This window comes from Neltuma alba, unplaced genomic scaffold (assembly GCF_004799145.2).
Source record: "Neltuma alba isolate B1F8T4 unplaced genomic scaffold, ASM479914v2 tig00013313_pilon, whole genome shotgun sequence".
Taxonomy (NCBI): domain Eukaryota; kingdom Viridiplantae; phylum Streptophyta; class Magnoliopsida; order Fabales; family Fabaceae; genus Neltuma; species Neltuma alba.
Window position 1 is genome coordinate 41,942 of NW_021637588.1, and position 25,437 is coordinate 67,378.

The 25,437-nt window shown below is 34.8% G+C and overlaps 3 protein-coding genes and 1 pseudogene across 5 annotated transcripts; 1 reads left to right on the top strand and 3 right to left on the bottom strand.

Annotated features, from left to right (window-relative positions):
- Positions 1-8,038: 8,038 nt before the first annotated feature.
- On the top strand, positions 8,039-11,013 carry LOC114736132 (uncharacterized). Its single transcript, XM_028923908.1, has 6 exons — positions 8,039-8,936; positions 9,388-9,445; positions 9,688-9,839; positions 10,251-10,326; positions 10,414-10,473; positions 10,557-11,013. Exons 1-5 carry the CDS (start codon positions 8,787-8,789, stop codon positions 10,428-10,430), a joined length of 453 nt encoding a protein of 150 aa, XP_028779741.1. The 5' UTR covers positions 8,039-8,786; the 3' UTR covers positions 10,431-10,473; positions 10,557-11,013.
- Positions 11,014-12,985: 1,972 nt separating this feature from the next.
- On the bottom strand, positions 12,986-17,073 carry LOC114736131 (uncharacterized). Of its 3 annotated transcripts, none has more exons than XM_028923907.1 (3): positions 16,631-17,073; positions 15,594-15,741; positions 13,330-15,477 (listed from the first exon to the last, which is right to left on the bottom strand). In XM_028923907.1, the coding sequence occupies exon 3, from the start codon at positions 15,433-15,435 to the stop codon at positions 13,564-13,566; it is 1,872 nt and encodes a 623-aa protein (XP_028779740.1). In that variant the 5' UTR covers positions 15,436-15,477; positions 15,594-15,741; positions 16,631-17,073; the 3' UTR covers positions 13,330-13,563. The 3 variants fall into 3 exon arrangements, with proteins under 3 accessions (XP_028779738.1, XP_028779740.1, XP_028779739.1); XM_028923906.1 differs by having other exon boundaries at positions 15,594-15,755; XM_028923905.1 differs by lacking the exon at positions 15,594-15,741 and having other exon boundaries at positions 12,986-15,477.
- Positions 17,074-18,176: 1,103 nt separating this feature from the next.
- Positions 18,177-18,587, bottom strand: LOC114736129 (putative lipid-transfer protein DIR1). The gene has a single exon (XM_028923903.1). It carries the CDS (start codon positions 18,585-18,587, stop codon positions 18,177-18,179), a length of 411 nt encoding a protein of 136 aa, XP_028779736.1.
- Positions 18,588-21,109: 2,522 nt separating this feature from the next.
- On the bottom strand, positions 21,110-21,802 carry LOC114736143 (uncharacterized; annotated as a pseudogene).
- Positions 21,803-25,437: the final 3,635 nt, after the last annotated feature.

Consider the following 25,437-nt stretch of genomic DNA (forward strand, 5'->3'; position numbering starts at 1 on the left):
CTGTTTTTATACATTTAAAAAAAAAAAACTCCTTTCAACATTGGCCGCCGAAGCCAAGCTCTAATAAAAGCTGGCGACCGAAATATTATTTGCAAAAGAGATTACTTGATAATTAATAACCAATTTACCTTAAAAAAATAATAACCTTAATTCTATGAAACGGGAGTAATACATAGAACATATACAAATATTTAGTATAATAAAAACATGATATAATATTAGATATTAAGTAAGGAAAAGTATACAACACAGAACTAGTTATATATCTTACTCATAATTAACCTGCATTTCAATAAACTTCATGAGCTTTAGCATGCGTTTTTAAGATTGGAGAGTTCATATATCATCACATGAGGTGCAATGCAAGAAAATAACACTAACTTCGGTCCTTAATATAAGAATTAATTTGACATTCAATTTGATTCTAAATATAAGACTCCAATTCACTTTGTCTCTCGTAATTATCTATTTTTTTCAAAACAGTCCTTATATCTAGTAGTTGCACATGTTAAATATTCTATCAAATAATAGTTTTAGCTAATATATATGATTAGCAAGGATATTCTAGAAAAGAACACATATTTATTATAAAAAAATAATTTAACTAATTTTCTTGATCTCTCCAAATTAATTAATTAGTTATTATATTAAGAACCAGGGGTAGTATAAGCATAAATCTTAACAGTTTCGAATAGTCATCTTTCATTGATTATATATGTCTAACAGAATTTAGTTCAACTAATAATTAATAGACGAGAACTGGCTCAATTAAAAAGATTTAATTTAAATTATAAATTCCAAATGATGACTATATTTCTTTAAAATGTGGTCGGAGCAGTCGAGTTCTGTACCTCCCCCTTTAGGTCTCTCTGGTCAAATAATGCAGGTGTAGAAAGATTCAAGTAAGTAGAGAACAGTTTGTAGGAGTACGGAATAAAAGCCAAAAACGACATGTGAGTACCAGCTAGGATGGTTCTGATGAGAAGCAAGAGATATAATGGACAACTGGAATGAAAGACGCACAAATCTATTGCTATATTCGGTCTTTAATATACAATTCATTTGTAAATTGCAACGCAAGCAAACAACTTGTAACTCAATTCGAGTTTTAGATTTTCTATGAATTGGGCTTTATATAGACGGGATCTATAGTTATAGACCTTCTCAAGAAGCTTGATGGGCTTGTTTTAGGCTTCTAATATTTTCAGTTGAGGCTGTTAACCTCTCCAACTTGTGTGTGTGTGAATAGGAACAATTTTATCAATTAGTTTACTTTAAAATGCTCATAAATTATAAAGCTAGTTAAGGACCTTAATTAATTGAAATTAAAATTTTATCATCTAATAAAAGTGTTATTAGTTTTGTTTACTCGGTCTGAAATTGTCATATCCCATAATGAAGTCAAATAATTATGCAGTAAGGCCACCACTTTAGACTTGATAGTGCTCAAATCAAAGAATAAAAAATTAGACCGGACATTAAATCAGTTGAGATAATAGTTTAAAGGTCAATGAGTCAAATCAGGGTCAACTTGTGGTCATACCGTTCATGTTAAAATAATATAATTTAATTAAAAATAACAAAGTACAAGGAAATATAATAATAGTTTGATTACAACAATAACAAAGTACAATAATAGTGAGAATTTGATCTTTATGATTTCTGAATAACTAAAATTAATAATCATTGTTACTAAAATCATTATTAAAATTCATTTAAATATATAGTAACTAAGATATTATGAGCAAAATGACAACAACAAAAAAAATCAATAGCAACATAACCATTCAAACTAGTTTTTCCCAAGTCACTCCGGTCTGATGGCGCCATTAACATATTCTCATTATGACTAGAAAGTGGTCTCGAATTACTCGCATATAAATTATGGACACAATATGGCTTGATTCATTTGTTTAGGACCCTCGTTGGATTTGCATTGCTCACAAGAGAAAAAAGTAAAATGGAAGTGCAAAAAGAAGAATAATAAAGCGTGAAGGAGACTAAAAAAGAAGGTGGAAAAAAGTGGCTTGATGGATAGATATCAAAATAATACTGTTTTGTTCTGGAAAGAACGAAGAAGTACACGGTTTTGGATGAGAGCTTTAAAGGAAGTGGAATTGGAATGCGAATAATTATCAATATCTGTAATATATTAAGAATTATTTGTAACCTCCAAGTCTCGATTAAAAAAAAAAAAGGCAATTAATTAATCCCACCTTACTCCTTTTGTTCATGCTTCTATTTGAAGCTCTTCTTCTGTGTGTTTTTGGCTGCTTTCAGTACTGACTCATCAACTTTTCCTCTTTGTCCATTACTTTCTCTCTTATCTTCAACCAATCCAGCTTAGTTTAATTTAATCACCTCCATAACGACAACTATATATTCAATCATCAAATCCGAATAACACTTTTTTGATGATTTCCCATTGATAATTTTGCTCAATAATTTTCAATCTCAATTTTGCCCATACACGAGAAGTATTCGTCAAGATTATTGTGGTGATTTATTCTGTCTATCCAAATATTCCTGGACCATCCTTCGCTTGGCTGTCATTGAACATATATATAGATATTTTATGAGGTAAAAGGGGTACCATATATATAGATACTCCTCCCATCCTTAATATAAGACTTAATTATTAAGTTTGATTTTGATCCTAAATATAAGACTATTTCTCATATTATCAATTTTTCTAAATTATCTCTATAAATATTTACTTAACTATAATCAAGTAGAAAGAAGGGAGGACATTAAGGAAATGATTATGATGTTTTAAAAATACATATATTTTTTTATAATTAACTAACTTACCTAAGTTTCTTAATCTATCAATAGATCTTATACTCCTAAGACCCAATTGACTTATAGAGATTAAAAATAAGTTAAGTTGGTTATTTATAATAAAATCCAAGTTATAGTACTATCATTATTAGAAATCTTGGAAAAAAATGCATAAATATAATCTTGGGTCTTATAATAGGACCAAATAAAAAGTCAAATTCATATACCAAGATCCGATATTCAGAAAGTAATAAATATATCTTACTCAAACCTGTATTTTCAATACGCCGCTTTAATTGTTTAGCATTTTTAAATTTGGCCCGGATACATATATTACATGTCATCTGATAGATAATATAATTAAGTATGTTTAAATCTCAGTGATCCATAAAAGTATATGGTAATAGATCCCTGTAGCTCTTCATTGACCATCACGCATGACATTAATAAATTAAGGGTCCAATAGCATCTACTTTTTTTTTTAGTGTATCCAACACCCCTAATATTATAGTCCGTTTACATCCAACATTCTAAATCATAAATAAGATGAGGGTATTGAAAGTATAAAAAAACCAACATCAAGGTATTGGCCAAATGCAATTGAGAAAAACATCATCAACAGGAGATGATACTTTGCTCTAAAATTAATTTGCTACCTTCGGTTTTTAATATAAAAACTAGTTGACTAATTTGAATACATTAAGAAAATTAGTTAAATTAGTTATTTGTAATAAGTAGATATTATTTTTTCTAAAATACCCTTACTACTCATTTGTATTAGCTAGAACTACCATTTGATGAAATTTTTAATATATGCAACTATTACAAAGATCACTTTGAAAAAAATAAATAAATAAATATGAGAGACAAAATAGATTGAGGTCTTATATTTAGGACTAAATTGAAAGTCAAACTAGTTTTTATATTAAAAACCAGAAGTAGTAACATTTACTTATATGACAAAAACTCCTGCATGCGTAGCTGAATATATAGACGTGAGCGGCCTTAATTAAAAGGCTTAATAATCAAATTCTGAATGAGACCAATATTCTTCAAGATGGTAGGTGTGAGAGATGAAATCTGAAACACAAGTAAGGAGGAGTGTTGGGTTTTTGATTAATAAGAATGGTCTCTCTTGTCAAAAAATATAATGTTGAGGTCGAGATTCAAGCAAGTACAAGCGGGGTCGAAGGAGATGTATGGAATAAAAGCAAAGAAACGACATGTGAGTACTAAGATTCCAAGGAACAAAAAGATGCAGAAAAAATAGGCGACAATGGGAATGAATGACACACAAATCCATATTCCATGGATGAGATTTGGTATATAATTGAAGCAAACAACTTGTAAGTCAATCGAGTTACAGATTTATGCGAATAGCATCTTCATATCTTCAACAATATGCATGGAAATGGTTATATTACTCTGGCTCGCTGACCGTTGACAAACCAACCAACCATGTGGCCAAAATTCTCCCCCAGATTATATATACTGGTGGTTACATTGGTATAGCATCCAGTTTTAGTGGTGAGGAAGTTTTTGTATTATTCAATTTTGAATTATAATTATATTATTTCAAATCAGATACTTTTCAGCCTTACACATATATACTTTGTGCAATTTTCCATCTAGACGCAATAATTTGAACCATTTGTGCAATTGAATTGGTTAATTTGTGTTAACGTGGCCTTAGAAGTGGTAATATTTCATTTAATGAATAATATCCACACAAAAAAACTTTGTTTGGTTTGTATAGATGGTTTAGATTATATTTATCAGAAAATAATGAAAAGAAAGCTTCCAAATACTTATTAAACTTAATTATTGTCGAACTTAAATGCGACAATTAGCTAATATAATTTTTTTTCTATTTATAAGCTTTGAACCTACAACCTTATTTACGTGATATCAAATATTTTATACTTCATCCAATCAACAGTAATAATGTTATTTGTGATGTATTTTATTTTATAGTATAATAATTTAAACTCTCTTATAAGACTCTGTCCAGACTTTTCTTCGATTTTTTCACACAAACTTCACATTATATCCCCAAAAATTGGATTGGGCATGGTTTGCTATATATCATTTTACAACCGATCGTGCTTCCTTTCTTTCTTAAAGCAAGTGGGAAGTTCCAGGGACTTGTAGCACATTCCAAAAATATTAAACCAGCATCTGGATGGGAAACAAGTTCATATATTTTGCTTCAAAATTGACAAGATATATATTACCAATAATAATGCATGCATGTGCCATTTCTGTTATCCAAAAGGAACCCTACAAGAATGGAGAGACCTTCTGTATGTTCCATAGTATAATTCTCAGAGAATATCTCCCTCTCCAGTCCAAATTTTCGTTTTCTCAATCTCTTCTTTTCCTGGAGGCATATTCTTAACCCAAGAAAAAATTAACTGATTAACGTCTGAATATAATCTTTTTGGCTAACTAACCTCTTGAATTAAGTCCTTTAATTGATTTTCCCACCAATCAATTTAACTAGGATTGTGTGCTCCATATATTGAAAGCACGAAACTCTTCTAGACTTTTGTTTCATTTTAATTGATTGAACATCACTACAGGCAATTAGTAACTAACTAATTAATTTATTTGTTTTTAAATTAACAATAATTAATGCATTAATAATCATTCATATATAATATAGAGTTGTTGTAATCGGATATGTTCGATTTAATGATTCCTGTTCCGTTTCAAACTGGGCCTTATCTAGTTCAATGCATTATTTCAACGATAAATATTCTTGTGTGGACATTAAAAGACCTAGCCATAGGGTATTTAACTTTAGTGGTCATGATTGATCACTAACCAAGTGGTTGGTATCTAGATCCCACCATTATCCACTAATCATAGTAATCAAAGTTGCGATAATCATTACTTTCTCTCTCAGATTATATATATTCATATCCACTATTTTTTTTCTGATCACATCATTAACAATGTTCCTAGTGGTGATTTATCCATGTGGATATCACACATGGCTCTAGTTCATTTGCTATATCAAATATCCTTCACTTATTATATAATATATAGTATAATTACTTCCTCAATTACATATCTATCATTTTTCAAGGTGACAGATAGATCAAGAAATCTTTAATTGATTTAAAGAATTATTATATATACATCATTAACTAAATTATCACCCATTTAATATCCTCACCATTCAAGGAAAAAAAAGGAGAGGTAAAGAAATTTAAAAAAATGCAAGTCTAAAAAAATGATAAAAGGCAAACACATTGTAAATTAAAAGAGGGTATACTTTAAAGAAACTGACCAATTATTAGATTTCTTATAAACAATTTTTTTTTTAAAAAAAGTCCTAAATGTGTATATTAACGATAGAGATTAAATGGAGAGGCACTTTATCAATTCACATCTTTTTCTCGCCAACAATCTACATAATATTATACTATGTATTTTTTAATTTAATTTAAATTTTGTCCTTCAATTTATATTTTTGGAGTCTTAACTTCTTTTTTAAGGGGGAGGTGCTCAATTCTTTTAGTTGACCCCTTGACCCTTCTTATTAAAATTTTAATGTGTTAAAAAGTGCTTTATCCTCTGTGGATTATTCTTTTGTAGGCCTAATCACCTTTTAGCTTTTTATCTTTCCAAACACGGATTTCCGAGAAATTTGAAAAAAGTCCATTTTGTTTAATAAAATATGGTCACTATCCGACCAAGCTAATGATTCCCAGGTTACTTGAACGAATATTACATACATTAAGTTGAAAAATCAGCCTTTAATTTAATTTCTATCTAACCAGGGAGTCGTATCTTTTTCATGCTCACTTAACGAAGAAATCACCTTTTCCTTTTAACAAAATTTAATTTTCCTGCGACATAAAGAAAGCCTTAAGAAATCAGCAATGACAAAAGACATAATTTTAACAATTTTTTGGACACTTTAGAAGACTAATCTTATCCCCATATCTACGGAAAAATAAAAACTTAAATTGAAAAAATTGATTTTAATATGGATTAATGTTGCTTGATCATAGGAGTTTATTTAGATGGGCTTAATTAACTTAAAATTATCCCACCTTTTGCTACCGCCATGATCACTATAAAGACCAAAGCGAACCAAAATCATCGTGGCATCTCAACTTTCTTTATTGATTCGATTTCAAAGGATTACGACAAACAAGAATGATGAATAACTCCTTCCTTCAACTATTTTAGGTTCCACACAAACCTTACGAAAATGAAATGAACTGCGTCACAGAAATTGATGATATATGCTCACGCACCATTCTCAATCTTCTGCATCCAAAAATTATTTAACTACATGTGATTTTTGTTACACACACACACACACACAAAAGACTGAACTAAATCACATTCTTCACAACTCAGAAATGATACTATAACTTTTTTTATAGATGTTTATCAATGTCCATCATTTTAAACTTTTTTTACCGAACTAATTAATAAGAAAAGTTCGTTAGCTTAGCTCATTGAAATTATCCCAAAATTGAACGAGGTTTTATCTTTAACCTGATTTAACTCTGTAAATTTAAAAACAACCCTCTCTATATATTTACTGAAAATTTGCCCCAACAAAAGGGTTTTTTTCTTCAAAAAATACTATCTCCAGTCCTAAATATAAGATTGACTTGCAGTACTACAAAGTAGATCTTATATTTAGAACTAAAGGTAGCTCATGCAGGTATATTTAGGAGTAAAAGTTTCTTCTAAAATCTGACCTACTTAAAGAGTCCAAAGGAGTACAAGCGCGGATCCCTTCTTCATATCGATTATGCAGTTATAAAAAGTGATGATATTTGTAATTTATGAACAATATAATTATACAAATACACAAGACATTATCGTAACTATCTAAGATTTGAAAAATGGATCCCATTTTTCTCAACTTCGTATACATTAAATTTCGTAGTCGTACCGGAATAAATTAACAAAATTGTTTAGGACAGAATACTGAATATGTCCACACCCGGCTCCACTAAGATTTAACGGTCACCATCAATTCAATTCTCACATAAAGGTTGAAGGCATATCAGAAATACAAATAAGGTCTGATGTCTATAATCTTAGTTTGTCTAGTCATAGTATATCACTACTTCACATCCCTTTAAGAGAAATTATCATTCTTTTATCGCCCCCCTCCCCAAAAAAAAAAAAAAAAAGAGTTCAAATACATGCCATCTTAATCATCATCGATCACAACAACTCTCAAAATCAACCAGCAGAAAACAATAATAAAGCAATACATAAAACAAGATCATAAGTTTTAAAACTAACATAAAAACCAACAGCTACATACATACCAAACAATACAATGATACATAAGTACTTGAGTTAATCTAAGTATATAGAATCATAGATCGAGAAAAGAAAAAAAATTATATAAAAAAATATGCGAAGAATTCATGAGGACAAGTAAACAAATTCAAAATTTAGGCTCATCTCATGGGGAGTGATGGTTGGTTTGTAACCCAAATGGAGCAATGAGGTAAACACTTCCTTATCCATGATATGTTGTAGGCTAGTTGACGTGGTGTTTGTGATTGTGAAGGATCAAAGAATGGAGGAGCAGACAGCAGTAATGGCTGAGGTCAAAGATTTCAGAAGAGGGGGGACACGTGGCAGATGGGTTTGGCGGCAGGCATCGAGTCCACTTGGGAACCAATAAGGCACCCATGTGTCGACTAGGGAAAAGGATGGAATTGAATGATAGCACATGGGTGACAGCATATTTTTTGGGCTTATAAATACCCCTTCCTTACTCTTCCATCCTTCATACACATCCTCTTCTTCCATCTTCACGTGCTCTCTGTTCTTACCTCTGCCACTTTCCCTGCAAATCTTATCCGTTTCCTCCTTTTTCTCGTTACGCCCCATACTTATCATCGAACTAGTAGTTTTGTTCGTTGGTTGACAGAGAAAGCTCCTTCTTTTAAAAAACCAAAACCTGCCCCATAGCTATACTGATATTATTATTATACTCTTCCTTGCTTCTTCCCATGGAGAACAAGAACAACAACAAAAGCCATGTCGGAGGGTCCTCTTCATCCACGAATTTTGATCAGCTTTTTGGTCCCAAGGACCCCTCATCTACCTTCTCATCCTCCTCCAGCATCTTCGGCTCCATTTTTCCTCCTCCCTCATCTGCTGTATGCATCCTTTCTGCTCAGTTTAGAGCTTTTCTGATTATTGTCAAAGCATGTACATAGTACTAGTGGTTGGTTAATGGGTCTAATATGATTCAGTCAAAAACTGTTCTTTTACCCCTTAGCTAGTTTTACGGTTTTACCAAGGTCAATGGACATGGCTTCTCCTTTACGGTGACATTATACTTTTTCTGCATAATACACCATAAAGATGATGCTTCTCCAAGTCGTCATATATATTCAGCTACTACATTTTGGTGCTAATCATCTCGATTCCATACTCTATAGTCGTCGAAGTTAGTATAGCTAGCATGCAGCATGCCACTTTTTCGCCACCTTGATGCGAATTATTGACAGCATAGTTCCTTTTAGGACACTTTCTGATTTTATCCATGAGGTATTTGCGTATACATATATAGTCATACACTGAATCTGACACTCTTTTCCAACTCAGGTAGGAGGGAGTGACTCGAGAAAGCAAGATCTGGGAAGCAAAAATTATGGAGCAGTAGGTTCGTCCTGAATTATCCTCTAACACCTTTTTATTCCTTTTACGACAAAGACCCATCTGGGTAATTTATAGTAATTAGTTCAGTATGTCTACTGCAATTCATATTGCTATACCTTGTTCAGTCCATCCACACTGTTTGGTCTCAAATGCTGTGTACATAACATAGGGAAGCATATTTATGGGGTTTAGTCTAAAATGTCTGAATTTATTTGGAAATGATCTCATCAGTTGGATTCGTGTCAGGTGGCAAAGGTGAAAGCAGTGGTGGCGTATCTGGCAAGAATTATCAGAATGAGAGTACAATGGAGCCCAGCAACTACTACACCTCATCCATCTACTATGGTGGTCAAGAAAATTATTTCCCAAAATCCAGGACCACTGATTCCCACCATAATGTTGGTTTCTCTCTAATTGTTCTTCTATATATGGTCTCTACATGATAATGTTGACATATAAGGGTATATAAAAATCTATTTTAAAGAAAATCCAATTAATTCACATGGGATTGCTAAGCTATGTAAAAATTCAAATGTGTTAATGCATGTAACTTATAAATAACTAGCTGGTTCTATATGAAGATGATGTAACGCTAATTTCGTTGTTTCAAAGTAAGTCATAAAAGTCAAACACCTTTTTAAGTTTTTATTGTATTTTCCATCAGCATGTGCATCAGCATCCCTAAAATATTATAATAACTTGAAAGTCCACAAATGCAATTATGCCCATATAATTTATTGCATTGACAATATTTTGATTAACCAACCAGATGTAACATTTTGATTTGAAATTTAAATTTAAATTGGCAGGTTAAGAAAGATTCCGATAACGATGATCCCAATGGGAACGATCCAAACAGCGCTTCAAGAGGAAATTGGTGGCAAGGTACAGTAGATCAAGCGATGATCAAAAGCTTTGAAAGAATCTAGAAAGCAAAAGACAAGTATTATTCACTTTCCCGTGCTTTTGCAGGTTCCCTTTATTATTAGCTTAACCCTATATATTACAAGAAAAACCCACCGTCCTGACCAGGTATGCCAACTTCGATTTGCGATTAGCTTCTTGCCATATGAATTTTAACATTTGCCAAATATTTTTTTTCTTTTTTTTCCCAGGATAATGTTGGTAGGGTTATGCAAATAAAACATAGTGCAGCGTGCTACGCAGAACTTTGTCGATACCAAGTACTGTTTTGGAGGTGGGTCCTTAATAGCTACTTTAGGTGGTAATCCACTGATCCAACAGCAGTCAACAGACCTTGATACCATGTTAATAATACATAGTATTCTAGTTTTCTGTCTTTTTCCGGGAAAAAGGTTTCATGTGGGTATAACTAATCTTAACCTGTAGACTTAAAACGCTGTATGTGTACTGCATATACTATGTAGTCCTTTAGAGCTAAGGACATAGAAATTGTAGTAGCTCACTATGGCTAATTTCAAGATTCCCTGTTTTGTGTGTACATACGTGCCTCCCTATATTACATGTTCAGCTGTACTCCAATTATGGAAACAAAACGAATGGCTTCTCAGTTGTTAACTTAGTATATAATGGAGAGATGCATATATTCTCAATGTGCATATATTTATATAATATAAGATTTATAAATCATAAATAGTGTGATTCTCAGACTCTATGCAAATCAAGGATTCATAATCTAACTTGAAATAAAGATTGAAGGGATGAAGACAAATATCTATATGTAAAGATTTGAAGGGGAGAAGACAAAAGTGTATGTAGACACATGCTATGTGGTAGTGCATGTAACTGTCAGTGTGTGGAGGGTAGTGGATGGTAGGGCACAAGGATGAGGCGGAAATGTGTTGAAGTGTACGGGTGAGTGGCTGGGGGAATTACCACTGAATTAGTGTTAAGCAAATTGACAAGTACAAGAGAAAAGAATATGGTAGAATACAAGGACGTTGTGTCTCACTGTTTTGAGATTTGGCCTCTAGTGCATTGGCATTATCATCATCGTTTCGGCCATATGGACCCCCACCCAGAAAAAAAAAAGGCATTATTGTAACATCCAGCGATTAATGCCTCTTAAACAAACTAATTAAACTTTTCGCATACTTTCCCAGCTTATTTGCTGTCTCTGGTGTCTATCCTTCTCAATTTCAAGTTTAAAAAAGCATGCGCTTTCCTGAAGTTTCTGTTTTTTTCCCCTTAACTTTATAAAGTAGCATTTGATCTTTATGAACTTTCAATGCTATGCATATGGAGTCCTAAAATTAACCCAAAATACATGTTAAATTTTGTAATACCGCGGACTTCCGATATTATATTTAGACCTCGCCCATAGGCTCCATTGTTCTAATAGAGATATCGATTCAAACAGTTTATGGGCATAAACTAAATGACTCACTTAAAGAAGGATATATTCTTAAATTGTACCTGATTGAGAACTTCAATCGGTACCCGATTTTGCCCATTTCTTCTGCCAATCTTTGATCTCTGCTTACTTCCTTGGTTTTGTTTATTTCATCTGCCAGTTGTTCCTCAATTTCTTTGCTCACCAACATCTTGCCAGAGAGGCGCTAATAATCCGCTTCGATGGAGAGAAAAGTTGAAAGAAAACAAATAAAAAGAAAAGAAAAGAAAATGAAGAGAGAGAAAAAATTTAAATATCACTTCTTAAGTTTGGACTTTGGATGTACAGAAGAAAATAAAAAGGAAAAAAAATATCACAATTACCATAATACCTTTTATCTTAAATTATATTATGGCTTATATAATTATCTCCATCAAAATAAATTGAAGGTAAAAATAATATTAATATTAACATTAAAATTCTTATTCTGTCATACTATGGACTACGGAGCTCAACTCACAGGGAAATGCTTTTTTTTTTTTTTTGGTTGCCCACCCAGTTCACGGAGTTTTCTCTAACTACATTGGATCCGACCCGCGTCGCGCACCTGGCTGTGGTGGGTGAGTCTCCTAATAAGGATTTCTGCATACACTGAGACTCGAACTCGAGACCTCGCTTAAGCAGTACAAGCCGCTTATCACTTGGACCAACTCCTGTTGGTAACACCCAGGGAAATGCTAAAACCATAGGGTGCGATGCTGTGACCTGTGGGTTTGTGGAGCCATTTGGGGCCTCCAGTGAAGCTGTGTGGGAATTTTTTTCCCAATTTTTTTTGGGGGGGGGGTTGTTTTGGTCCTGTTGGGGAGACAAACCTCCTATTTTCGTGTAACATGCTGCGAATTCTTACTTTTTATGTGCTTGGCAGAAAAAAAACATTTAGAAGGTTCATTTTAATAGGTCATGAGGAGCCATTAGTCAATGCTCAAAGAAGTTATACATAGTGGTGAAATCTCATAATTCTCAATTTATTATAATTATAATTGACCAATTCTTAAGTTTCTAATGAAGGACTAGTCAACCAGCATCAGTCAATCCTCCCTCCCATCTTATAGTACAGTGAACATAAGTTAAAACATAGTTTTTCACAGCTTTTGAACTATAGTCAACATATATATGCTACACTAGATATAACTTGTACACGACAAGTGAACATAATCGGAAATGCTCTTATAAACATTAATCAAAGATTAAATTAATTGAAGTGACATGGTCATATGGAGGAAACTACCAAGGGTCTCTTCTGCCCATTTACAAGGAAATCTTCATTCTTATGATCTCCCTTGTGATGTTCATATTTTTTCCCCTCTTCCCCACCTGTTGGTTGCATTCATTTGCCCCATAAAAATCGTCTAGGTGCATCTGGTCGAATAGCCAGTGATTGTACCCTGCCTCTCTAGGCATCTTGTTTCACAAAAGAAAAACAATCATAGACGAGGCACTAAGCCCTGTAGAAAAGTTATAAAATCTTTCTTTGAAAAAATGCCAGTAAACCTAAGAAATGAAAAGCAAGCTGATTTTTTAGAATCTAAATGCGCCAAAAGTGAACTAGATTGAACAAATTTTAAACTCTAGCTTTTATGTTTGATGAAACGTAGGAGACAACAACTAATATTGCTCCCAGCAACTAGGTGCATATCAAACAAATCCGTCCGCAGCAGTCATCACAAAATTTCAGTATTCTCCAAGCCATAGGAAGACTTGTACGCATCATTCCTACACAAACATAGCATCTCTACAAGGAAACTAGCTTAAACCTTCCTACCTATGTCACCATCCAAAATTGCATGCCTAGTTAAAACAATCTCTTTAACCAGATTTCTGTATGTGAATGGTCTAACAGCTGCTCGCAAAAACAACTCTGGAGGAAGTTTGCTCTTCTTAACCTTTTTCCTCCATGGACCAATCCCAGCATATTTCCACTCATCTGGACTAACCTTCGCCCGCTTGCCTCTCAAGGCAGTTTCATCTCCATCCAATGAATGCTTCTGTTCTTCTCCCTGACCCTCTACTGTCATTGAGTGTTTACTGTATAACTTTGAGGTGAACTCTACACTCTCCTTTGCTAGCCTTTCCATTGCCTCTCCACTACTAAGGGCTTTTCGAAGCTTCTCTTCCCAGCTCACACCATCATCTTCTGTAGATGTATCTTCCTCACCGTCTCCAATATCTTCCATGTCCATAGCTAGATCTTGGCCATCATCGCCACCATCACCATAATCCTCCTCCTCATCATCATCATCCTCATCATCATCCTCAGCAATGCCTTCACCATCAACGCCACCTTCATCATCCTCAATCCAATCTAAGATCTCAGTTTCACCAGAATCATCAACACTCGCATCATCACTGTCATCATCAGGAGCATCGCAGCCCAGCTCCATCTCTTCCAACTTAGCTTTCCACTCCTTTGTATATGGATGTAAAAGCGGAACTGGATGATTCTTCAACAAAAATTCTAGACATTTTGACTTTTTCTCGTCATTCAATTTCTGATACGCATTGACCACATCATCAACAAATGCTTTTTGGTTCACCTTTACAATTTTACACAACCCACCAAAATAAGTACACAATTCAACAGTCCCATCATCATTTTCTAGCTCAAAAAGATAATCACGTTCTGTACTGGGATCGAGAAATGGAATAAGTGCATTAAAAAAGTTATCCTGTGGCTCAAACCTACATTGATACACTGGCCGCTTTACATATATTATATCAGGTCTCATCCATGCTGCACACTGTGTTATCAAAGACCTTGCCTTATTTCCAAGTCTACCCATCAAACTCCACTTATCCAACCTCTGCTTACCAGCTTCAAGGACTACTTCACTAACCAACGTCCACTGCTGCCAGGGTAACTCAGAAAGTCTCCACTTTGGGTGCCTCACGAATACCCAAAAGTACCTCAATCCTTTACTTTTGTCCATCTGCTTCACTCTTTTCCCAAATTCAGAAGCCATTTCAAATTGCTCGATTTTCTCCCATTCCTCATGATCCTTAACTTCATTTATTATTGTCACACGCTCATCAGTAAATCTACCACGAACTGGGTCACCTAGGACAATTCCTCGCCATGAGTAAGGTCCAAATTGGCCATATTTATACCAATCATTTGGGTGACGCAAATTTGGATCATCCTTCTCCATAAATCTGACAAACCGATCATACCCAAGACCAATTTGTTGAAGCTCATCCTCAGAGAAGTTATCAGGATAGTTCCCATGTGGATTTCTCAAGCGATAGAAAAAGGACTCAGCATATTTCTTAGCTCTCTGCCTAGGCTTGCGCCTCAACTGACGGAGGAAATCAGCCTTGCCCTCTGTGCGCCCAGTTGAGGAACCACCAGACTTCTTCTTCCGACCTGCAAAGGACCGAACGTCTCGCTCGCATGCATTATTTCGAGCAGTATATACAGGATTTTGGCTGACAATCGAGGATATAGTTGATTTAGGGTTTTGAGAAAATGAGACAACTACAAAATGTTTTGGTGTTTGGAATTTTAGGCTTGGGGCCTTGCAGAAAGGGTTTGAGAATGGCCTCAGAAAGGAATGTTGGAGGCTAGCCAAGGATGGGATAAGGGATCTAGGTAAAAGCTCACATCTGATATGGCTGAGATCCATCTTAAAAAGCAATCCCCAGCATCAGCTCTCAAGCTAAACAACCTTCAAAACAATAATGTCAAACATGATTTTAGAACAACATTTCAATCTAAAAAACATGATTTTAGAACAACATTTCAATCTAAAAACAAGATGCGTCAAATTTTCTGATTAAAAACCAATTAAAGAACAAAAAGATGATCTGGTTTCATGTTAGGGAAGGCAATGGACCAAATTAAAGCCACATTTTCACCACCCACCCCTGCTACGTTCACCTATAGATTGCCCCACTCCTGTAGGTTTTTCTCATCTTCCCCATGCTCAAACCTGCAGGGATTGTTCTGGCCACACCCACCCCCTCCAAAAATTAGAAAATGGCCTATAATTCTTAATAGAGAAAAGTTTTTAAAAAAAATAGAAAAACTCATCTTTGTAACCGCTAGAAAGAGTTTTGTACGCACATTGACTAGCTCTGAGAAATAGAATCATTGAATGGCATATGGAATATGGATACAAAAGAAAGAAGTAATCCTTTGAGCATGAAACCAAATTACACTGACAAATGTACGAATTATCACAACGATTCTAGCCTTTACAATTTTACAACATGACCAGCTAACTTTTTTTTTTGGGGGGGGGGGGTCCAAAGTCAGAATGCATTACTTCAAGATCACAATAGATTGTTTCTTTTCACCTTGTAGGCTGGGCACGCATTATCCATGGAGAATAATTTTATACATTCAAAGCGCAGCTCCATACATATTTCCAGTATTTACTACGCTTATTCTTGTGAATAGCAGAAGCTAAGCTAGCTCCAAAATTCAGTCAGTTTAGCAGAAACAATTGAAGGAACCAGAGACAAGATGCATAAAAATATATTGATAAACAAAAACGGAAAATGCAGCTTACAACACATTCATGGTACCAACAAAGTTCCTGTTTGCAAGCTCGAAAACGGACAGCATAGACAAACCAACCTTCTCAAAGAGAAGCAAGAAATGGACTTCGCAACAAGAAATGAAAAATGGGGTATTTTAAAGAGCAGCAATTTTATTAGCGAAAGTGTGTAACCATTTTTTTGAATGACAGTTGATGATGTCTCTTCGACGGGGGAGGGGAATAGAGCAGCACATTAAAAGGGAGGGGGGGGGGGGGACACACACACACACACACATCAGTAAGAAAGATGAGTGGAAGAGACGAAAAATAAACGGACCTCGCTAGGCGACGGCATAGATGGCGGGATCGGAAGACGAGTTCAGAAAGCAAGCCGTTGATGAAACAAGGGAGGAAAGAAACGAACGTCGATGGGCTATTCTCGCAAAAAGTACGAAACTGGTTTAAAACGAGGGAAGAAGGAGCTAGGTTTTAAGCGAGGAAGGAAAGAAACCAAGGGCTTTTCATGAAGGCGCAGGGGAAGAGGATGGATAGAGTTCCCCGGAGGATGGAGACAATGAACTCACAGTAAGATAAATCAGTTTTAACGAAACTTAACTATTGAAATGAAGGCAAAATTTTGCCAGATATTTTATCCGCAAGTTGTTTTTGGCCAAGAAGAAAAAATTCTTGTCAGGCCATCATTCATCAAAATTTTCATAAACAAACGAGTTCCACATTTTTCATGCAATAAATCAATAACACTCATCACTCTTTTATTATATTTATTTATATTTGGTAAGAAAATAATCCCTCAATTAAAATTTTTAAATTTTTTAATACAAAATAATTTTATCAAACTAAGTGAAAAAATATTATATATAAAAGATCGGTCCATTACTAAAACCAAAAAAAAAATTAAAAAAGAAACAGAAAAAACAAACAAAGCGGTAAGCAAAACACTTTATGTTCACAATTATTTTACGGTTTAAACCCCAAAGAAAAAAAATATTATCCTTACTTTAGAAAGGATTAACCGGTGCCGCCAGATACCAAATTGTCATTGCACCCAAAGAATTGTCCTCTTTAAATTTTTAATTCTTGGCACATTAAAAGTTTTGATTGCTAAAACTTCAGTTACATAATTGAAACTCGTTACTCGTCTGAGACTAAATTATATCCCGCGTGGTTAATTACTCGGTACAAATGTTAATCTTCACTAAACTCTAAATATTTTGTTGGCAAAAAATCAAACCCTAAATATTCTGCTTCTTACTCCATGATGTGCGTTATATGATCTGCTCTTTCAACAGTACACTAAAGACATAAAACTGAGACATCTTATCTTATCTTACCATCAAATAAACGCAGACCCTAGCAGTTCATTGGTAAGCCTAATCCTTTTCTGTTTGTACTCAGTGTAATACTCACAAAAAAGGTTTGGGGTGTCAAATTGACATCTTCCTTGAAAGGGGATTAAACTGAGTTTGAATGAAGGAGTACCTGGATGGATACGAAGCTATAGTTTTAAAAGTGATTTTCCGACATATAAAATAAAAGTAATTTTACAGAAAAATACTTTTTAAAAGCACTTTATGGTTTTCCAAACACCCTTTAGTTCCATTTTCCTTATGGGCTAAAAGAAAATTTTTCCATTCTTCTCGCTGAAATAATGAAAGCAAATCATTTTCTGTAGAGACAAAATAATGAAGCTTATCCAATATATATGGCTTAAGCTACTTTATTTAAACATGACAAAGGACTCCTCCAATATAAAGTGAATTATAATTCACATTCTTCAAGAAATCCGCACCACATATTTTGACATGTTCACAAACATTATTACCCCTTCAAGGCACTTCGTAAACAAAGAAGAGAAGGAAAATTCAATGATCAGTATTGCCATATATTACTGAGAGGTGGTTTGATATTTCATACAGAAATGAATAAATTGCAATGAAGCATCGCAGACCTCCACACTTATAACCCACAGGACGATCAGCAATACTGCAACGTTTTGGAATTGTGACTGCGATTTCTGGCTTGACCCCAACAATTTTGGCTGTGCTAGAAAGCACAACAGCACAAAGGCAAGCAATTTTCTGGCCTAGTCTCTTTATTTGATTGCAGCACCTCTCAGAAACTGGAGCATTTTCATCCATTGCTGCTGTAACGCAAGGAGCCAGCTTCCAGGCCTCTCTCTCAGGGGAAGATATTCCGCATACACCAGCCCCATAAACTTCACTATGGTTTATGAGGCCAAGAATCACAAGTACTAAAAAAAGAATGTTATTCATTGGAGCTTGAGTTTCCTTAATCCCGCTCATAAAACTTCACTTGACAGCATTTTATAGTCCATAGGATAATAGAAAGGTGCCAATATGTGATGTCCACAATTCTTGGCGGAGCTACCACTAGGGGAAGTGCTCTAATTTATTCCATTACCTACTTCTCCATTAACAGGTTAAGCTTTATCTTGCTATGTTCAGCCAATGATAGCATGCAAAGTTTCCACTAGGATTTTGCCCTTAAGGAAGTGTCAAACAACTACTTTTTATAAGAAGTCAACAGCATATATAAAATTCCATGTATAAGCCACCTCAACCTCTCTGCTTTAAGCCCTCCTATAATCTAAAAAGAATATGCCGCACTGAGCCAGTTTCCGGGTGAGAGTTCTCTTTTTGGCTTGTCAAAGAACTATCATATTAACAAGGTGCAATAAACCAAAGTATTATATCAATTTACCCAAGGACGGTCAGATTCTATTGCTTTCATCTATAAGAAAATGCCTATGATTCCTAGATCTGAACTCGAGGAGCTAAACAAGCCTAAACTCAAGCCATCTAGAAGATACATGGTTTATACACACACACACACACAAATTTTAACAAGTTATATTACTCATAAGCCATGATCAATACAACTCATTTGTCCGACTTCATACAAAGCATGGAACCCACACTTGTTATAAGAGAAACAAAATAAATTACTGGTACTCAGGATGGTAATGAAGACATAAGAGAGTGGATTTTGCTTCCATCACATTTCTAGACAGAAGTACTCTATGGTCACTAATAGCTCTACGAAAACTTATCATAACTAAAGACTGTCTCAAGTCCAAACAGAAGATAATATTTTTGCAATGCATGCTGATATCAAAAGTAGTACGCAAAATAAGATAGTGGAACTCACCTGACAAGAGGTAATACAAAGACAAACAGAGAACAACAAATTTAAAATCCACCATACAGAAAAAACTGGAGTTGTCCAAGACAAAGGAAGCTGGGAGGATTTTGTACTAAACTTTATCACAAGTTGTAAACCAAAGACTGTCCAAACTTTCAGCAGATCATATTTCGGGGCAAAGGCAAACTGTTAAGTGATTAATTAAATTTGACAAAACAGAACTAGGAAACACATTTCAAATCCACTGTATGGATAAAGAGTTGAAAGACTTTTTCTGCTATATAAGAGTTTCAGAATGATGATAAGAAGACTAAAAATCCACATGATTATCTCATTTATAAGAAGGGGAAAATAAGAGTAATCAGTCACAAATAGCAATTATGTCCATTTGTAATGCTTCACAAATCATGTGAATCAAGGTTATAGGCATAACAGGGGACAAGAAAGAAATTGATGGGCCCCAAATATTCAAGGCCTGATCTAGAGGATCTAGGAAGGGAGGTACATAATAGGAAGGCTATGGTGAAGTTCTTATATAACAGTTTCAGGCAGACTGAACAGGAGACACATCTTACGCTTAGGGTGAGTAGCTTTGGGCAATTCAGTTTCCGAGAGGTTTAAAAGGAGGGAAGAATCAAAGTGCAGGGTAATGGATGAATTCATGAGTGGTCTTGGCGGAAGATCACTAGCATATCATAACACATGCAGTTTAGCACCATTATCTGTTTTTCTACATATTTTTCTTGTTTTCTCTGTAAAGAAAACTCCATCATTCAGATGGTTTGCCTCTGTTTGCTAACCTAATCTTGTATGTCACCTTATTTCTCACATATATTCCAAAGTATTTGTTTGGGTTCTATTGGGTGTAAAATAAAAATACACGCTATTCTTCGATGAGATTTTAAAACTTATGAAGGTCAATCCACCTTCATTTTTCCTCATCCATATTAGTTTACGACAGGTTCCTTCATGCACAAAAACTAGTCAATACCAGTCAGCTTACACACACACAGACACGCACAAATATTACAAAATGAAAATCCCATTGCCTAGCATAGATTTGATAATACCAGATTATCACTTTTGCTTAAGTCAGACTAATATTCTCTAACAGAAACATTAGTTTCCATAAACAGTGTCACAAGAATGTAAACATCCTATTTCTCTATTCACAACGATGAATATTTAGTCTCTGTATTCAAGCGATAGAAATACTCCAAATCTGTAGCTGGGGTCTCAGTTCCAACAATATTAGTCTTAGGTCCAATCCAAATGATTCCTTACCTTATGATAGTTGATAATGCTAGAAGATAATTAAAGTAATTCGATGCAGCATACGAGAATGTTGAATTGTTACTCAGCACAAAATTTATTGATCGAGTCTGGAACAACCATTTGTATCTTTTCAAATCACAATAGTCTAATTGCAAGTTAGATTAAATGCTCCACGTGTAGGTAAAATGAACTACAAAGGACCATCACTTCTAAGATCACTCACAGGACACATCCCATGATTCATTCAATTTTGTTGCGTTCCCGTGCTCTCCATATCACAACAGTGCTAAGCGAATAGCAAAATGGGAAGGAGATAAGGCAAAAAAAACTCATATTCAATGTAATTTTAGCTTAATCATACAAGGTACTGGAAGGACACTTAGTGTTCCGCAAAGGACAAAGCCGAATCATACAGGATATGCGACAAGACACTATCTAGCCCACAAATCCTACCGAGTAAAGGCGTACAAAACAACAGAAACGTAAATGAGAAGCGCAGAAGGAACCAGTATGAAGAGCGGGACGACAGCAGAATAAGTGTGGGCACTGCCACAGGCCAGGGTGCCCAGCTTGATCTGAACCACATTGACCAAGGCCATCATCAAGAACCCACAACCGCAGACGGAACCGGCACCAGAGACGAGCATGCCGAGGCGGAGAACAGTTTTGTTGATGTGGGCGAAGAACTCGACGGGGTAGTGGAAACCGGGGAGCGAGAGAGGCGGATGGCCTGCTTGAGAGCGAGGGCGACGAGGCTGGAGAAGAGAAAGGAGCTGAAGGAGTAGACATGGAAGGAAACGAGGTTCTCGGCAATAGAAGGGGAGGCGACGCAGTTGGAATTGGTAATGAGACTGTTGCTAGGGTCGTAGGGGTTCCAAGTCAAACCAAGGAAGACGGCCAAAGTGAAGAGCGAGTTAACGTTGACGATGGCGTTCAAGGCGCTGATATGGACGCTGGTAGTGGAAGAAGAAGAAGACATTTCAGTAAAGACGATGGTGGTGGAATCGATTGCCGATCGATCCCGTGTTGTGTTGTGCTTCTTCAGGGTTAGAAGGGAAGATCACAGTGCCTTTTCTCTTCTTTTCTTTTCCTGTCTTTTTTTTTTTTTTTTTGGGTGGACAACACGTAAAAGTGTATAACGTGCGTCTTGCCCTCTAGCCTCTCCTTCGTTATTTTTCTTCCCTCACTTGTCCTGTCCCAGACAACACGCGCTATCTCCTTGGTGAATGAGTTAACGTCTGAACCAAGATCAGCTATTCAATTGACGTTGGCCCGAAGAGATGAAACTAATGGAAAGACACCGCCGTGATCAATATCAACGAGTGCGGTCTACAACAGTTTATAAGTGTTATGAAATATAACTAAAAATGAAACCACAAAAGTAGAAAGATGAAGACAAGAGAATGAGATTGCTTTTGTATTTCTTCACTTGCATTACAACACAAATGACATGCCCTATTTATAGGCATAGTCTTACAAATAGGTACAATTGTTCTTAAATGACAAATAGTGGATAATCAATCCCATGAATGTGAATGGAGGTGAGTTACAAGAGTGAATGGGTAGTGGAGGAGTAATGGGCAGTGGAGGAGTAATGGATGGTGGAGGTAGTGGAAGTTACTTGAAGAAGATGAAGAGCAAGGGGTAAATGGACATCCACACAATATTCATAACACTCCCCTTTGGATGTCCATTATACAAATATGTGCCTCGTTAAAAAACTTCAACTAGGAAAAACCCTGTGGGATAAAAACCTAGAAGAAGAAAAAGAGTACATATTTATTGATATGCTATTCAGTGCTGCCTCATTAAAACCTTACTAGGAAAAACCCAATGGGATAAAAACCATAGTCAAGGAAAAAAGAGTACAGCATGTGTTAACTCCCCCTCTTGGTAATATCAGTTGATATCTCTGAGTCTACGACATCCGATATCATGAACAAGCTTTTCAAATGTTGTATAAGGAAGTGACTTGGTGAACAAATCTGCTAGATTTTCATTGGAACGGATTTGTCGGACGCCGATTTCACCATCCTTTTGAAGATCATGAGTGAAGAAGAATTTTGGCGAAATATGTTTTGTTTTATCTCCTTTGATGTATCCTTCCTTTAGTTGCGCAATACATGCAGCATTATCTTCATATAGAATTGTCGGGATCATTTTGCTGGAAGACAAGCCACAAGTGGTTCGTATGTGATGTATTATCGATCTTAACCATACACATTCTCTACTTGCTTCATGTATTGCAAGAATTTCTTCATGATAAGATGATGTGGCTGATATGGTTTGTTTCATAGAACGCCATGAAATGGCTGTACCACCATATGTGAACAAATAGCCTGTTTGTGATCTACCGACATGTGGATCAGATAAGAATCCAACATCTGCATAACCAATGAGGTTAGTTTTGGGTACATTTGAGTAGAATAACCCCATGTCCATAGTACCCCTGAGGTAACGAAGAACGTACTTAACTCCATTCCAATGTCTTCGTGTTGGTGACGAGCTATACCTTGCTAGTAGGCTAACAGCAAATGATATATCAGGTCGTGTGTGACTAGCAAGATACATGAGTGCACCAATTGCACTAAGGTATGGTACTTCTGGACCAAGTAGTTCTTCATTATTTTCTTGAGGTCTAAAAGGATCTTTATCTTTTTCCAAAGACCTTACAACCATCGGAGTACATAATGGATGTGATTTATCCATATAAAAACGCTTTAAGACCTTTCTTGATACAAAAAGATCCCATTTCTTGAATATTCAATTTGCAATCCAAGACAAAATTTTGTTCTTCCCAAGTTCTTCATTTCAAATTCTTTCTTTAAGCAACCCATAGCTTTTGCAAGCTCTTCAGGAGTTCCAATGATATTTATGTCATCAACATAAACCGCAATTATCGCAAACTCATTTCCAGATCTTTTCATAAAAATACATGGGCAAATTGAATCATTTTTATATCATTTCTTCAACCGATATTTACTTAGTCGGTTATACCACATACGCCCTGATTGCTTCTAGCAACTTATTTAACTTAATCTTTGTTCTCAAGAACTTAAATTGTATGCTCCTGGCAAGTGAAATTCTTTAGGGAATTTCATATATTTTGATTCAAAACTATAAAATGGATCATACATACTAAAATTATTTTAATCTTCATAATATTTTATATACTGAAAGATTTTCTTATATATGCTCTTGGCATATTTTTGATCCTTCAAGGATTATCATGTAAATTTCACTATTAATGATCCTCATCCATGGGTCATAATAATATCTAACAAGTACATTTCATAACTGCCAAACTATTCAAATATGTAAAATTATATCCACTACAAAATAATATGTTTCATCATAATCATTTGTGAAAATCTATATTTTCACATAAACGTCCATATTTATAGAAACTTTATATTTCATGTGTTGGGACTACAGGCCCATTTTCACATATTGAAATGATATTTTCATCACATCCTTTTCCTTTTCCTTTTCCTTTTCTTCTTGGCCAAATTTATATTACTTTGTATGATAGATCTATACGTAAGATCCTCTTTTTATCATGTGATATTCTTATGAAAATCATTGTCGACAACTTTACCTTTTCGGTTCCATTTTTTCTTTTGTGACATAACTTGTTGAGATCTCTTTCTTCCTTTTCAGGTACCTGAATCTCTTCTGGGGTTTTATAATTAGTTATGTCCTGACACTCTTCTAGGGTACATGCCTCCTCAATACAACTTCTGAGTTGTATGCTCCTCTTTATTCAAGATATTTATATTGGAACCAATTAACCTCTCATGCTTCTGGCATGTCTTAATATTCAAAATAATTGGAGCATTTTTAGCTGGAATAAGAGATTTAAACATTTTCATTCAAGTCAGTAAAATATTTTGTAATATTTCATGAATGCAATTTTGATGAACTTCTGGTCCATACTAATATATTTGAGGATCTATATTTAATAGTAATAATGCATTCCATGCATTCTCTTTTCCAGCTACTCAATTTCTCCCCCTCATGTTAGGAAAACTTTGTCGAATAACAATCAACTAATTATGTAGTATAAGTCTCCTAAATCCATTTGCTTCTTTTAGGAACATTATTTTGTTCCATTTAAAAACAAACAAAAAGAAGGAGGTTCTTACCCAACATATGTCTCAACTTTCTTTAAATATCCATCTATGTGCATTGTGGTAGATTGATAAGAATAAATATTGCACATTTCAATCTTTAGATGGAAAATATCTTGCTCCTGACCAAAAGCCAATTTCATTGGGAGAATTTTGTTGCCTTGATGTCTATAAGTGCTGCAATATATCAAATATGCCAACACTAAAATGGAAAAATTTGTTCTCATAAATATTGATCAAACTATTCACGGAGGCATCAACAAATGATTTTGCTAGATCAATTTGTTAAGCAGGCTTTTCAACATTAAAAGCCTGATATATAAATTCACTAGCATCTTTGAAATCAAGTTTTGAGAATCACATAGTCTGGAAATATTTATCTAAATAATCTTGCAAACTTCAGGTTGCAAATTAATATAATCACACATCTTACCATTTTATATAGATGCATCTATCAAATATTAAATACTTGTATGGCTTATGTGCTTCTAAATGGGCCCATATATATTTCCAGAAATATAGTGATCCATTCGAAAACAAAAACATAACTAGTGAT